Here is a 13,438-nt window from a genome sequence, read left to right on the forward strand (position 1 = left end):
TGGGGAATTAGAACATGTAAAGCACATGTCAAAGATGATTTTTTCACTAAACACCTGGAATGCTATATTTAACCAACAATACAAAAAAAAAATCAAACCAACATTTCCCAGTACGACTTGCAAAAGAAGTATTTTTGAAATATCAATACGTGAGCTAATCTGAATTATAGGGCTTCCTTGAAAATGGGTCACTGAGCAAAGGAGTTGACTTAGATATAGATGTTTGATTCTTTTTTTTTTTTAAGATTCTCCTGTAAGTGATACATTTTGGAAGGAAAAATCAAACAAACAAACAAACAAACAAACTGGGCCATTCCGCATAATTTGCCCTTAGGTCTTGAGCTGAGGGCTACAATTTGTTGTCTTTTGAAATGCGTGTTCATCTTTCACACTCTGTTTCCCCTGGCCTCCCTTTCTTGGTCATGACTGTGTGAGGCCAGCGGGCTCCCTCAGAAGGAACATGTGTCTCCAACTCTGCTGTGTTTGAAGCCTTAGAAAACGTTAAAGAGCATCGTATTGATAGTGAGCTTTGCAGTGTGGGAAGCCAGTGGGAACGCTCTTGACTGTGGCTTAATTTTTAAAGTAAAATCAGGTGTTCCTCTTTCCCTAATAGATTTGAATGATAAGGAAGTATTTTGAGAAATGTTTCTGAACTACAAATACAGCCTCTAATTGCCATTTTAAAATATTTTCTTCAGCCTGAACGTATCACACAAATTGTGGAAGTTGGGAATACATTCATATTGTGCCGGATTATGTATATCAGAGAAACAAACTAAAATGAAACATATCCCAAAAAATCCCCAAATCTCTTAAAAGATATATTTTTAGTACCTAGGAATGGTAGAAATTTAAGTTACAAAGAAGACTATGCTTTCTTTATTACTTGAAATGGTGTCTGCCTGTGTGAATATATTTATACACATATCTTAAGTATGTGCATGTACATGTGTATCTATTGAGAAAAAAAGATAAATACATAAGGTGCTGATGAAACTTGATGCTTGTGGTATAGACAGGAGTGCTCAGCCAGCACTTCATCTGCACCATCAAATTTCCAGCCCGCTTGTACTTGGATGGGGTCACATGACCGTTTACAGCCAATAAAACACTAGAAGTGATCTGAGTCACTTCCAGGTTGAAGCCCTGAAAGGCTCTCCTGCAAGATTCTCCAGTTTTCTTCTTCCTCTGCTTCTTGGTCCAGTTATTGCCACAAAACAACAGCGCCCCCATCAGCCTGCATCCATGCGTGACTGGACAGAGCAAAGCTCCCTGTCAGTCTGTCTGTGACTGGTAGTTTAGGTGAAGCCATTGATATTTGCATTTTTTTTGTTGTTGTGGTGGTTGCAACAAACTATTTCTGCTGACTTATGCAGTCCCTGAAGATACTTCAATAAGCTGCAAATATATAAAACCAAAGGCAAATTTAATGTAAGAAAACCATATACTTTAAGACTTAGCTAAAATTTTGAGGTCTTTTTAATCAATATACTATCCTTTCCCCAGACCCGTTTTAACTGACGTTTCCAATGCCCCCTTGTTTAAGAACGTCAATAATCTTTTCCTTATTCTCTTGGATCTCATTGCCACCATGGAAACTAGTGACCATTATCAGACCCTTTTAGACACTTTGTAGCATCTGCTTTCAGGAATATCAGGTCCTTCTGGCTTTTTTCATAATTTTTTTAGATAACTCTGAGTTTTTTTGTTTTTTGGATTGGTTTGTTTGTTTGCTGCTAATTTCTGTTTGAAAGAAGCTGGACAGACCTTAGTCTTGCACTTTGCATTCAATGCTCCTGGTAAGCTCATTCTTATGTTCTTAGTGCCTGCCTTTGTGGGGTGACTCTCAAAAGTACATTCCTTGCTGCAACCTCTCACTTTGTTCTTCTCACTACTTACCTCTTTCTGTCTATTCTCTTCCTCCATGAGAAGACAGAGGGAAAGCCTAGAAAATTTAAATTTCCTTATTTCTATTTTTACAATGCAACAGATCATTGAAAAAAAATCCAATTTAGACATGAATGAAACAAAAACTAAAACCTGTCCCTCCCCCCTCACCGTGCCCCAGGGATAACCAACAGAAACGATTTAGATGACTTTTCAAGGTTCCTTCCAATGTCAAGATTCACAGTGTTGGGAGAAAGAGCAGAAAGGGAGAAAGGGAAGAAAAGCAAACATTGCTGACAGAGGATCTCATCAGTTAGCCAAGAATTTTCCCAAAGGTGTTCCAGGTCAGAGACACACACTTTTCAGCTGTAGTTGGTGGCTGGAAGAGATTTACTACTAGAGGGGTGTAAAAATGTTACTGCACCAGAAGGACACTGCTGTCTATCTTCTTTGCTTGGAGTTGTAATAAATTCGATGGGAAAATAGGCTTTCTAGGGATTAACAGTAGATGAACTTTGCCAGCTAGGGGGTTTTTTAAAGAAGAAATTAGCTCCTTCATGGTTTCACCTATATCATAAAGAAGCTAGCACATCCTAAAGGCTTCCTCTAAAGAAAAAAAGTGGTGTATGGGAAACTTGAAAGTCAAAATTAAAGGAAAAGGGCCCTGTAAACTGACCCAAGGAAATGTGAGAACTATGTAGATTGGCATGGGGGTGGGGCAGGGAGGGCAAATACCGCCTTCTTGCTGTCATAATCCTGTTTTGTTTCACTCTAAGGATAGACTAAGTGTATTCTGGCTAAATTTGGCTTCGAATAATTGCATGCTGCTGGCCTAATCTGCCCTGCTGCTGTGAGTGGTAGCGCTGGCCCTTTTTTTCTCTGTCTTAACCATGGAGTGGCCATTCCTTTGTTCTAGAAACGATTTCTTTGCCCCACCCCTGAGGGATTGATTTCTGTGTTGAGTGGGTGGTTCTGTCTCTCACATACTTCGAGTATGTGGGCATTTGTAAAGTTCTGTGTTATCTTCAGATTAAAAAAAAAAAAAACCCACAGAACATCATCACTCAACGACTCCTATGTGATCCCAGGCATTTAGAACTTAGGACAGTTTCAAGACTTTAAGAGGAAAAAAAGTGAATTAAGTTTGTAACAAGGGCCTGTGCCTTAGAGATGAAAGGCAGGCTTAACTATGGAACCAGGTATACTAGAGGGCAACAGTTCTCCAACCCTTTGGGCTCGAGATCCCCTTATATTATTAAAGTTGTGCTTTTAACCCTTTTAAATTATTACGCGTGTGTTTATGGGGATTTATAGCTATTGATACTTAGAAATTCAAACTGAGAACTTTGAAAATATTTATTAATTAAAAAACAATAAATCTATCACATGTTAAATGATACATTTTGTGGAAAATAACTATATTTAACAAACCAAAAAAATATTGGTGACTAAAGTGAAATTGTTCTACATTCTTGCAAAGCTAATATTTATCTGAATAAAAGAATACTGGGTTCTTACATCTGCTTTTGCATTTAATCTGTTGAAAGATACTGTTTTGTTTGAAGTGTAGGATTAAAATTCAGCCTCACGTGGATAAATAGTTGGAACAGGAGAAGAATTTCAAAGGCTTTTTCAGATACTTGTAAATCTTCTTTGATACTATCCCAAAACTTGACAAGTGGTGATCTGTTTTTTTTACTGAAGTAGAGTTGATTTACAGCATTTCAGTGTTCAGCAAAGTGATTCAGTTAGACATGTATATATGTTCTTTTTCAGATTCTTTCCCATTATAGGTTATTACAAGCTATTGAATATAGTTCCCTGTGCTCTACAGTAGGACCTTGTTGTTTATCTACTTTATATGTAGTAGTGTGTATCTGTTAGTTCTAAACTCCTAATTTATCCCTCCCTCTCCCCTTTTTCCTTTGGTAATCATAAGTTTGTTTTCTATGTCTGTGAGTCTGTTTCTGTTTTGTAAATAAGTTTATTCGTATCTTTTTTTAGATTCCACGAATAAGTGACACAAGTGATATTTGTCTTTCTCTGACTTACTTCACTTAGTAGGATCATCTCTGGGTCCATCCATGTTGCTGCAAATGGCATTATTTCATTCTATTTTATGGCTGAATGTTCCAGACAAGCGGTGATTCTTAAAGGCGACCTGTAATAAGATATCTGAAACTGTATCAGTAAGCTGTTCGTATTCTGTTATACTAAAAACCAATGATCATCTTTTACTTTGAATTTTTTTTTACTCATGTATGATTTTGTAGCATTATATTTGGTCTTTTGGGAAATACTGGTTCATTGAATTATGCAGAGTCTAAATGTTAACAAATCTCATTTTAAAATATCAAAAAATAGCACTTCTTAATATCAGCATCGACGTCATCAGAAAGAAAGGATTTACGTATTAGGAGGCTGCCAAGCTCACAGTGGCAGACACCAGTTTTACAAAAATTCTGCTTTTGACTTGAAAGCTAGATTTCTATCATTGCCAACAAATACAACAAATAGCATCAGCTGTTTTCCTTGAAATGACAGTCTCGTTCCATTCATAACTTGAGAAAATGTCTGCCAAAAATCCAAGTCCAAAGAATGCTTTCAAGTAAAAATAGAAAAAAAAAATGTGTTTCGTTCACCTTGCATCTCAAATCACACAAGTACTTTTCCTCAGCAGGCATCACACTTCCGTAGGCAGCAGAAACAGAAAATTTAAGAGAAAAGATGTGTATTCAAGGGTTAAGATTTAATAAAATGAATCATTTTATTGCCTCATCTTAAGTGAAACTGGCTTTTTTTTTTAAAAAAAAACTACAAGCGATGCTCTGGACATTCATACAAAAGCAGTCTTACCCACCGTTGTTCTTAGACCATCAGTGCAAATGTCAACAAAGTGAAAAAAGGAAACGCAGTGTCAGTATTCTTATCAAAATCGTCCTGGTCTTATGGATTCCACCTCCCCAAAAGGTACCCCCCAGATAACACCCTGACAACCACTGCGGTCGATAAGCACATAGTCACCATCCCCTTTACCTCGGCACCGGCTGCCCAGACACGGGGACCCCTTAAACCTACCGGGGCAATGAGGGCTTTGATTTGGCATAGGGTTTTCTAGACGAACATATGTGAACTGGACGTTCTGTCCAGTTGGCTTGAGGTCCCCAGTCTTTTCTTTCTTTTATATGTGACTTGAAACTTTTAATGTCACATTCATAGTTGGCTTGACTGCCCAAACCAAATGCTGTAAACTTTCCACACCAACTGGCCATAGCTACAATTGGTGTTTTCATTTTAGGGCTTGAAGAAAAGGCAGCTTGTGTTCTGGTCCTGATTCATGAATTCAGACCCATCCCTCAAGCTCACTTTCCATGTGTGAGAAAAACCTCTTCTGACATTTCTCCCATTTTCAGCTATTCCTCAGGACAAATCGTTAGTCTCTAAGGATGCTTGTCATCTGCCACAAAGTATCCGATTCAAACATTGCATCCTTCTCTCCTTTGTCAAGGTCTGCATTTTGTCTGTCAGGTTTTTTTTTTTTTTCTTTTTTTCTCCACTTCTTTTCCTTCTGGAGCTGAAAACCAGTCAGTGAGAGGGTGACAGGTTCTGAAAGGTCATTTTTATATACAGAATTGTCTGTGCACTGTTTTCTTCAGCCTGGTGTGTTCTGTGTGTTTTAGTGAAGGAAGATAGGATAAAAGGGAGCGCCCCTGCTGGCCAGAGCTGTCTGAAAGTTTAATTTTCTTTACCACACAATTTCTCAGCTTTTTACATATGAATCCCCTGAATTGATAATACTTTGTGGCAGGAAAAAAAAATTGTTCTATTCTGCACCTTTAAGTCTCCAGAAAGGGAGGCCACATTATAGGTAAAACAGGCATCCTCTCCGCTGTCCCTTTTCTTTCTTGGGAAATGATTTTTAATGTACTTTATACAAGGTGCCATTCAGGCTAATTTTCTTTTTCCCAAAGGAAGAAGTGAAGTAAATAAGATTTGAAAATAATAATAATAATAACCAGGAGCATTGAGTGGGGTCCAGGGAATGTTACCAGCATCTTAACTGTCCAGAATGTTCAGTTTCACGTGTGATGCCGTGTTCTCTACGCAGTGAGCCTGACTGTATTTTCTGGGTCACCCTTGCCAGCGGAGATTGCTTTATACCACAGCAGATGCAAGCATCCCGGCTCACTCTCTCTCCCCACACCCTTGCCGGCTTTGAGAGGTGGGCAAAATGTTGCTCCTTAAAGAACCAACCCTCTTAGAAACTTCTGTGTGTAACTCTTTTCGCCCGATGCACGCTCTGTGGGAGAAAGCCATTGTTTCACTTCTTTCTTTCGCTTTCCTGTCCTTTCGTGCTCGTATCAGTTTTCTCATGATTTAAAACAAATGCCCAGAAACCAAACAGTCAGGGCAGAACAATTGCAGGTCCAGCGTGCAGAGCAATCACTGCAATAACCCCAAGTTATTACAAACACACACAGACACACACCAAACCCTGTACTGTTGACTTTCTCAGAACCACAGGATCCATCAGAGGGGGCTTGCTTGCAGCTCTGCGGATAACGTGGTCAGGGCTGCCTTGCTGCAGACACTGGATTTTTGTTTTAAAACCTAGTTCTTGTTGAGTCTCTCTCTCTCCATCCCGCCCCTCCCTCTGGAAGAATAATTACAGGCTGCAGAGTGAAAAGCATTAGAACTGTTTACAAAACAGCTCATAAAGTTTAAAATAATAGGGGTGTGTGTGTTTGTGTAAAACACAATGTGTATGGCAGAGAGGAGGGGGGAGACAGTACACCGTCTTTCTTCTTTCTTCGTTCACTGCCTCATGTCACCCTCCAGCATTTAAGGCGTGGAAGTGAGCGATGGAGTCCCGTTCCTTCTGCTTTGCAGTCCTCACCCTTAATTCATTGTGCTTATTTATCTGATGCCGGTTTATTGTTGAGGATCAAAAGACAGACCTTCAGGTGTGTGGGGGCAGAGTGGCTGCTGGAGCGGGCTGCTATCTAATTAACTTTAGGGCAGCCAAAATTCCCATACAGATGCTCCCTCATGACATCCAAGAGGTGGATTTTTTTTTTTTAATGAGCCCCTTGCTATCTTTCAGACATCCAAGAGAAAAGCTTTCAGCAGGTTAGCATTCTAAAGTGGAAGGGGCAATTTCCCAACCCTTTCAAATGTCTCCTCCCATGCAGATTTGCAAAGATTTTACAGCACTCCCCTCTAGATTTGATTTTTTTTTTTTTTTAATGTGGAAGGGTCGCCTCTAACCTTCAGCCTCAGAGCCAATCAATCATTTCGCTTTGCAGGTTGAGATCTGCTGCAGCAAAGCCAAACCTCGGTGCTGGCGGCGCTGCACCAGGTCTGGACAGTAGTGGGGCTGGTGCTGACAGTCGGAGGAGGGCTCTGTCCCCTTAGGCGCCGACGCGCTGAGGACGTGGGCTGGACTGAGGGACCAGCCTAGCCCAGAGGAAGCGTCCCTTCTCCTGGTGATTGATGGAGGACAGTTAGGAGCTTTTTAGAGGCTGGGAAAGGTTGCCCTCCCAGTCAATGACTATGAAGTCTTTGTCAGCAGAAAGAACTCTCCTGGGTAGTGAGTGACATCATGCAGATGACAAATGACAGCTTTGCGTTTCATTCTGCTTGATAAGTACTCAGTAGCCTACACAGGTGAGTCAGTGCTCCCCCAGCACGCCCCTCGTGCCAGCTGCTCCCCGTGCAGCCACTCCGCCGCACTGTGGTGTCACAGGCACTGTCAGTCACTCGTTTCGGGGGGGATGTTTAAAGTACCGTTAAAGTGTGAGCAGAGATGATACTCATATCGCTGTCTTTATAATTATGAAGTGAAGATATTATTGGAGTCATCTGTTAGCAGTTCTGGTTGCTGTTTCCTTGCTTCTCCCTTTTGAAGTACAGATTTTAAATTATATATATTTATATGCATAATTATACATATATATTTATGCTATTTCAAGAAAGTTATTTCAGACCAAAACTCTGTATCAAAATCCTTGACTGACGTTTCCTTTGTATTTTTTTTTTCTCCCCCTTCCAGGACCCCATCTGCAGATGTTCTGAATACCTCTGGGTATAGAAACTGATTATTCAACCAGGATACCCAATTCAAGGTACGGGCTCTCATTAGAAAGCTTTTCCATCTGAGCTCCGTGTTGGAAATTCTATTTTGGCAACGAATTTTGAAATCGGAAAAGTTGGAATGGGAATAAAGGACAAAAGTGAATTTGCAAAATAATCAAGTGCTTAAAAAAAAAAAAAAACACAAAAAAAGACCCAACGCCTGGGAGGGTTTGCTGCTGCTTCTGACTCACGGGCAGCCCTTCCTCTGCCAGGTTATGCGCCAGTTCTCACTGAGTGCTTGTAGCCCTTTCTCTGCAACTGTGTTTGGGGTTTGGATTTCATTTTAGTCTCTCCCTCTCCCTTTTCCTCTGACTGCCCAGACCTGCAGGAACCAGGAGACAGACATTTTGTCAGTTTTGCGACATTGGACCAAACACAATGAAGTATTCTTGCTGTGCTCTGGTTTTGGCTGTCCTGGGCACGGAACTGGTGGGGAGCCTCTGTTCAACTGTCAGGTCCCCGAGGTTCAGAGGACGGATACAGCAGGAGCGCAAAAACATCCGACCCAACATCATTCTTGTGCTCACCGATGATCAAGACGTGGAGCTGGGTGAGACGCTGGATTTTTCGCTTGTTAGTCTCTTTTGCTGAAAGAATTTGCTGACCTTCTGCCTTGTCAGTGTCAGCGAACATTTGGGGGTTTGGCAATTAATTGTAGAACTTTAACCAACAGCCAAGGTCATAAAAGGTACTTGTATTGGTTATAAGGCATTTGGTTTGTGTTTCAACATTACTTTTCTGGTCTTAAGTTTTTGTAGCAGTCTAGGGTGGGGGGCAGGAGACTAGGACGGAGGGCGGGAGTAAGCATGAGACTGTGGAGGTCAAGGATTTGGATTGTGCACCTTGGAAACGTGGTCAAGAAATTTTTTGAATAGGTGGGCAAAGCTGTTTGAAAGAGTACAGGACTGTGAGTGTAACTGGGCGATGCATATGAACATAGGTGGATACAAAAGAAACTTTTCAATTGTCATTGTTATTAAGGTGAATGGTTTATTCACAGCTTGGAATTGTCAGGGAGTTGAAAGTTAACAACATTCTGCATATCTTCAGGGAGTAATGCACCACCACCACCTTCGATAAGATGCTTTTCTGAAGAATTTGCTCACCTGGGTTAATTCTAGAGCACTTAGAAAGCCTGCCAAAGTTCGGTGTTTCCAGCTTAGCTTCGGTCTCACCTGGTGGGTTTCTCACCTTCGCACCTTCTCTATGGCTTTGCCTGTAAGCGTAGGGTCAGGTTCTTCTAGGGTCCCCCAGGACAGATAAAAAGCTTGCCTTTACAGATTGTTGCCACCACTCATTTCCATTCCTGGACCCAAATTCCTCCCTCTCAGGAACCACCCAGCTAGGCTTACCCATCACACTCAACTTGACCGTCTCTAGTATCTTTTAGATCCTTTGTGCCAGCAGAGCATGCTGGGCTTCCTTACAGAGCTCCTCTGGCCAAGGTTTTTGAGGCTAAAACCCTCCAGGCTGGAACCTGATCCTCAGGGAAGGGGACTTTGAGTTCCAGTTGGAAACCACACCACAGAATCCCGACAAAGTGAGCTCTTCAGGTTCAGCTGGAATCAAAGGCACTAAAAGCCAGCAGAGGTCATGATTGCTGAAGGCGATTTGCAGAGTCTGCTCTCTCTCTCTCTCTCATTTACTTTTGAAACAAGACTATGGATTTTCAGGCAACATGCCAAAAATGAAAAGTCTTGTAGGTATGACTTTGTATGTGGCTGGTGGCTGAAGTTTTCATTCACTTACAGAGCAAGTAAAATGAAGCGAACATCTTTGAAGTCACCTTTCTTAACATGTCTCAGATTCGTCCCTTTCAACGAAGTGGTTCTCTTCTCTCCCAGTTTTTCCCTAACTGGTTGGTCACCTGACCCACCTGTCCCCTCTGGTCCCCCCGCCCCCCACCTATTTGCTTTATGCAAGTATCTGATTAAGTCTCTTCTGCTTAAAACCTGCCATGGCTTTCCTTTGCCAAGAGGATTAAGCCCTCTCCTCTGCAGGCAGATGAGCCCTGGACCATCACCCCTTCTCCTGCATCTCTGTAAGTTTTCTTTCCTTTCCCCCTCTTCTGCTCTGTGCTTTGTGGAGACGCCTCCCACCTCCCTGAAGATGTCCGATGGTTTCATCTCCCATTCCTGTATTTTATGCCTTTGTACATCTCATCCCCTCTGCCTTTCCCCTCTTTCTCCACCCGGAAAAGCCCCACCTATTCTTCATGACCCAGTTCAGATGCCTTGCCCTTGGGGGTCTTCCTTCACCGAAACTGTCCTGCCCTCCAGCAGACGGATGGAACTTTCCTTTGCACCACCTTGGACCTGCCCCCAGTATGACACTTAATCCACCTGTCCGTTCCACTTGACCGAGAGCCACTAGAGGGCGGAGAGTGTTTTGTTTATGTTGCAGTCCTGACTCAGACTGTCTGGGAATATAGCAGGTGCTAAGTAAACTGAGTAAAGTTGACAGGGACCCCATAAGGGCCTGAAAAAGCCAACACAATTCCCAGAAATAAATACAAGTCTCCATCATGATCTGCCTCTTCAACATATAGCCCTTGTCTTTAAAATAAATTAAGGAATTGTTTGATAAATGTATTTTTAATAGAATTCAAAATTTCACCATTATCCTGCAGTTCTTTCATTCATTCAGTAAATATTTACCGAGCAATTACCAAATACTGACTTCTGCTGGAAGCACATGGATATGATGGTGAAGAGTCACAGACCAGGTTCCATCAGCTCAGCTCTTTCCTGAATATTTGCTTTGACTTCCTTCCTTGATTTTCCAGCCAGATACCATGCTAAACATTCTCTCACCTAATCTTCACAATCTTCACAATCTAGCTCCATGAAGTAGTTGTTATTTCTCTCTCCAGCTTATGCTTACGGCAGATGAGATGTAGAGAAGTCGAGCAGGTTGGGATGAGCTAGGAAATGGTGAACCCGGAACCTGGATTTCCACAGCTACACAGTTAGCCGTGACCCCATTCATCAGTCCTCTTTCAACAAATATTTGTTGAGACCTTCCTAAATGCAACCTGTAATTCCTAGGCTCTGAGAAAACAGAAGCATGAGATGGGTCTGATTATCCCGTGGGCAGAATAAGTTGATGGCGAACCACAGTGAGCCATGGGTTAAGAGTTTAGGGAAGACCTCTTTTCTCGGCAGAAAACTTACGTTCTTGGTAGTGGGTACTGTTCGAATGGAGACTTGCCTGGTTGATTGTAATGTTCTCATAATTCTTCCTGAAATTTACTGTTCTAGACTTTAGTTGGCTTTTGGTTTGGGGTTGGGGTTTTTTTTTTATCATCTTAACCATTTTTGAGTGTACAGTTCAGTAGTGTTAAGTACATTCACATTATTGTGCAACCAGTCTCCAAAACTCTTCTCATCTTAATTAAAACTCAGTAGCTATTCAACATTAACGCCCCCTCTCCCCAGCCCTTGGCAACCACCATTCTACTTTCTGTCTCTATGAATTTGACTGCTCTGGGTACTTCATATAAGTGGAATCATACAATTTTTGTCTTTTTGTGACTGGCTTGTTTCAGTTCAGGTAGTGTCCTCCCTCACTGTTCATCTGTGTAACAGCATGTCTCAGGATGTCCTTCCTTTTGAAGGCTGCATAATATTCCATCGTGTGTATATCCACATTATATTATCCATACATCTGTTGATAGGCATTAATGTGGCTTCTGCTTTTCAATTATTGTGGGTACAGCTACTTCGAATATAGTAGCATTAACATAAGTATCTCTTTGAGGCTCTGCTTGCAATTATTTGGGGGTTTTTACCCAAACATGGAGTTGCTAGATCATCATACAATTCTATTTTTAATTTTTTGAGGAACTGTAATACTGTTTTCCATAGCAACTGCATTCCTACCAGCAGTGCATAAGAGTTTGGGCTGGTCGCGACCTCAATTTCTCCACATTCTTGCCAACATTTGTTATTTTCTGGTTTTCTGATAACAGCCAGCCTCATGGGTGTGTGATGGTATCTCATTGTGGTTTCGATATGGTTTGGGTTTGTTTTTTTTGTTGTTTTTTTTTGTTTTGTTTTGTTTTTTACTTACATGTAATTGTGTTTTCCAAATATTGAATAAATCTTTGCCTAAGCAAAGCTTCTGCACCTGTAATACTGCAGGCATTTTTGGCTTCTGTGCCTCCAGAAGGATATAACAGACCTAGGAAAGGCTTAGGAAAACCATTACAAAAATCGTAGTAGAATACATTTCCTTTTGGGTAAGAATAAAACAATTCTCTCTCTTTCTCTGGAAAGACAAAGGCTGAGAAGGATTGCAGTCCAAGTTTATAAAATCAAGCTGGGAAGGAATGCTCTTATTCTGTAGGGGGGGCCCCTCCCTCAACTTGGAGGACAAATAAAATAAACTTTTACTTCGTGAAGGGAGTAAGACACATAAGGAATTTATTAATAAAAGCACTAGAACCTTATGTGTGGATAACGCTTTGTCTTTTTCTAAAGACCATTTATTACAATTGCATTTTACTGTCACCCTACCCATCTTGGGTGGGTAGGACAAAGATCGTTATCCCAGGAGAAAACTTAATCTGTGCAAAGATTAAGTAATTTAACCAATGGTCCCCGGACTTCTGGATTTGTTTTTTTCACAACTTATGAAGTAGTTCAGATTGTGCCTCTACCTGTAAATAGGGCAGGTTCGTAGACTACATTAATGGGTGGGAGATTTACAGTGATTTTTAAGAGTTTAGGAAAACACAGACAGACATGATGAGCATGAAGTTTGGGCTGATGGTTACCTCTGGGGAAGGAGGGGGAACCAAGAACATCAGTGGTATCCACATTTCATTTTAAAACTTTAAAACTGTGTCTGAAGCAGCTGTGATCAAATGTTAAGCTTTGATAAAGCTAGGAGACACGTTCTTTATTCTGCTTTTCCCTGCATTTGAAATATTTTACAAATCAAAAAGAAGCAAATCAGAAATGCTTGTGGGACTCCCCTAACTAAGAGATTGGGCTCTAAATCTTTCCCAAACGGTCCCTTGGTGCCACTCTGAGAATCCAGGTATTGAGCTCATTAGACCACTGATCTGACTCAATTCTTAAATTCTTAGGAAATGGCTCTGGTGCTAACCTCTCAGTGACGCTGACCCCATGCCTCTCTTAGAAGTAGAATTAAGAAACCTTCAATACATGGAAATACTTCATTTAAAGCAGAAGCCACAGACAGCATCCACAGTCCAGAATGAGCCCACAGTGGCATTTTGCTTGACCAGCACACGTTTTCAAATCAACATTTTAAAAATCAGGTGATTTGACATGAAAAGAAATAAAAATCCAGATTCTGACTTTTCTTGAAATTTCAGAAGAATGAGGGCTTACCTTCCCGTGAGGCAGCCATCAGTTAAATGCTTAAAGGGTGTCAAAGCTCCCCTGTT

At 41.2% G+C, this 13,438-nt stretch overlaps 1 protein-coding gene across 6 annotated transcripts in view; it reads left to right on the top strand.

The window, feature by feature from the left end:
• SULF1 (sulfatase 1) overlaps positions 1-13,438 on the top strand; it is a 151,118-nt gene that overhangs the window by 71,077 nt on the left and 66,603 nt on the right. For all 6 annotated transcript variants that reach the window (XM_010998859.3, XM_064480862.1, XM_064480861.1 and 3 more), the window contains 2 exons: positions 7,940-8,012; positions 8,343-8,572. In XM_010998859.3, coding sequence (XP_010997161.3) covers positions 8,401-8,572 — 172 coding nt within the window. In that variant the 5' untranslated portion in view covers positions 7,940-8,012; positions 8,343-8,400. The remainder of the gene's footprint in view (positions 1-7,939; positions 8,013-8,342; positions 8,573-13,438) is intronic.

This window comes from Camelus dromedarius, chromosome 30, assembly GCF_036321535.1.
Source record: "Camelus dromedarius isolate mCamDro1 chromosome 30, mCamDro1.pat, whole genome shotgun sequence".
Taxonomy (NCBI): Eukaryota; Metazoa; Chordata; class Mammalia; order Artiodactyla; family Camelidae; genus Camelus; species Camelus dromedarius.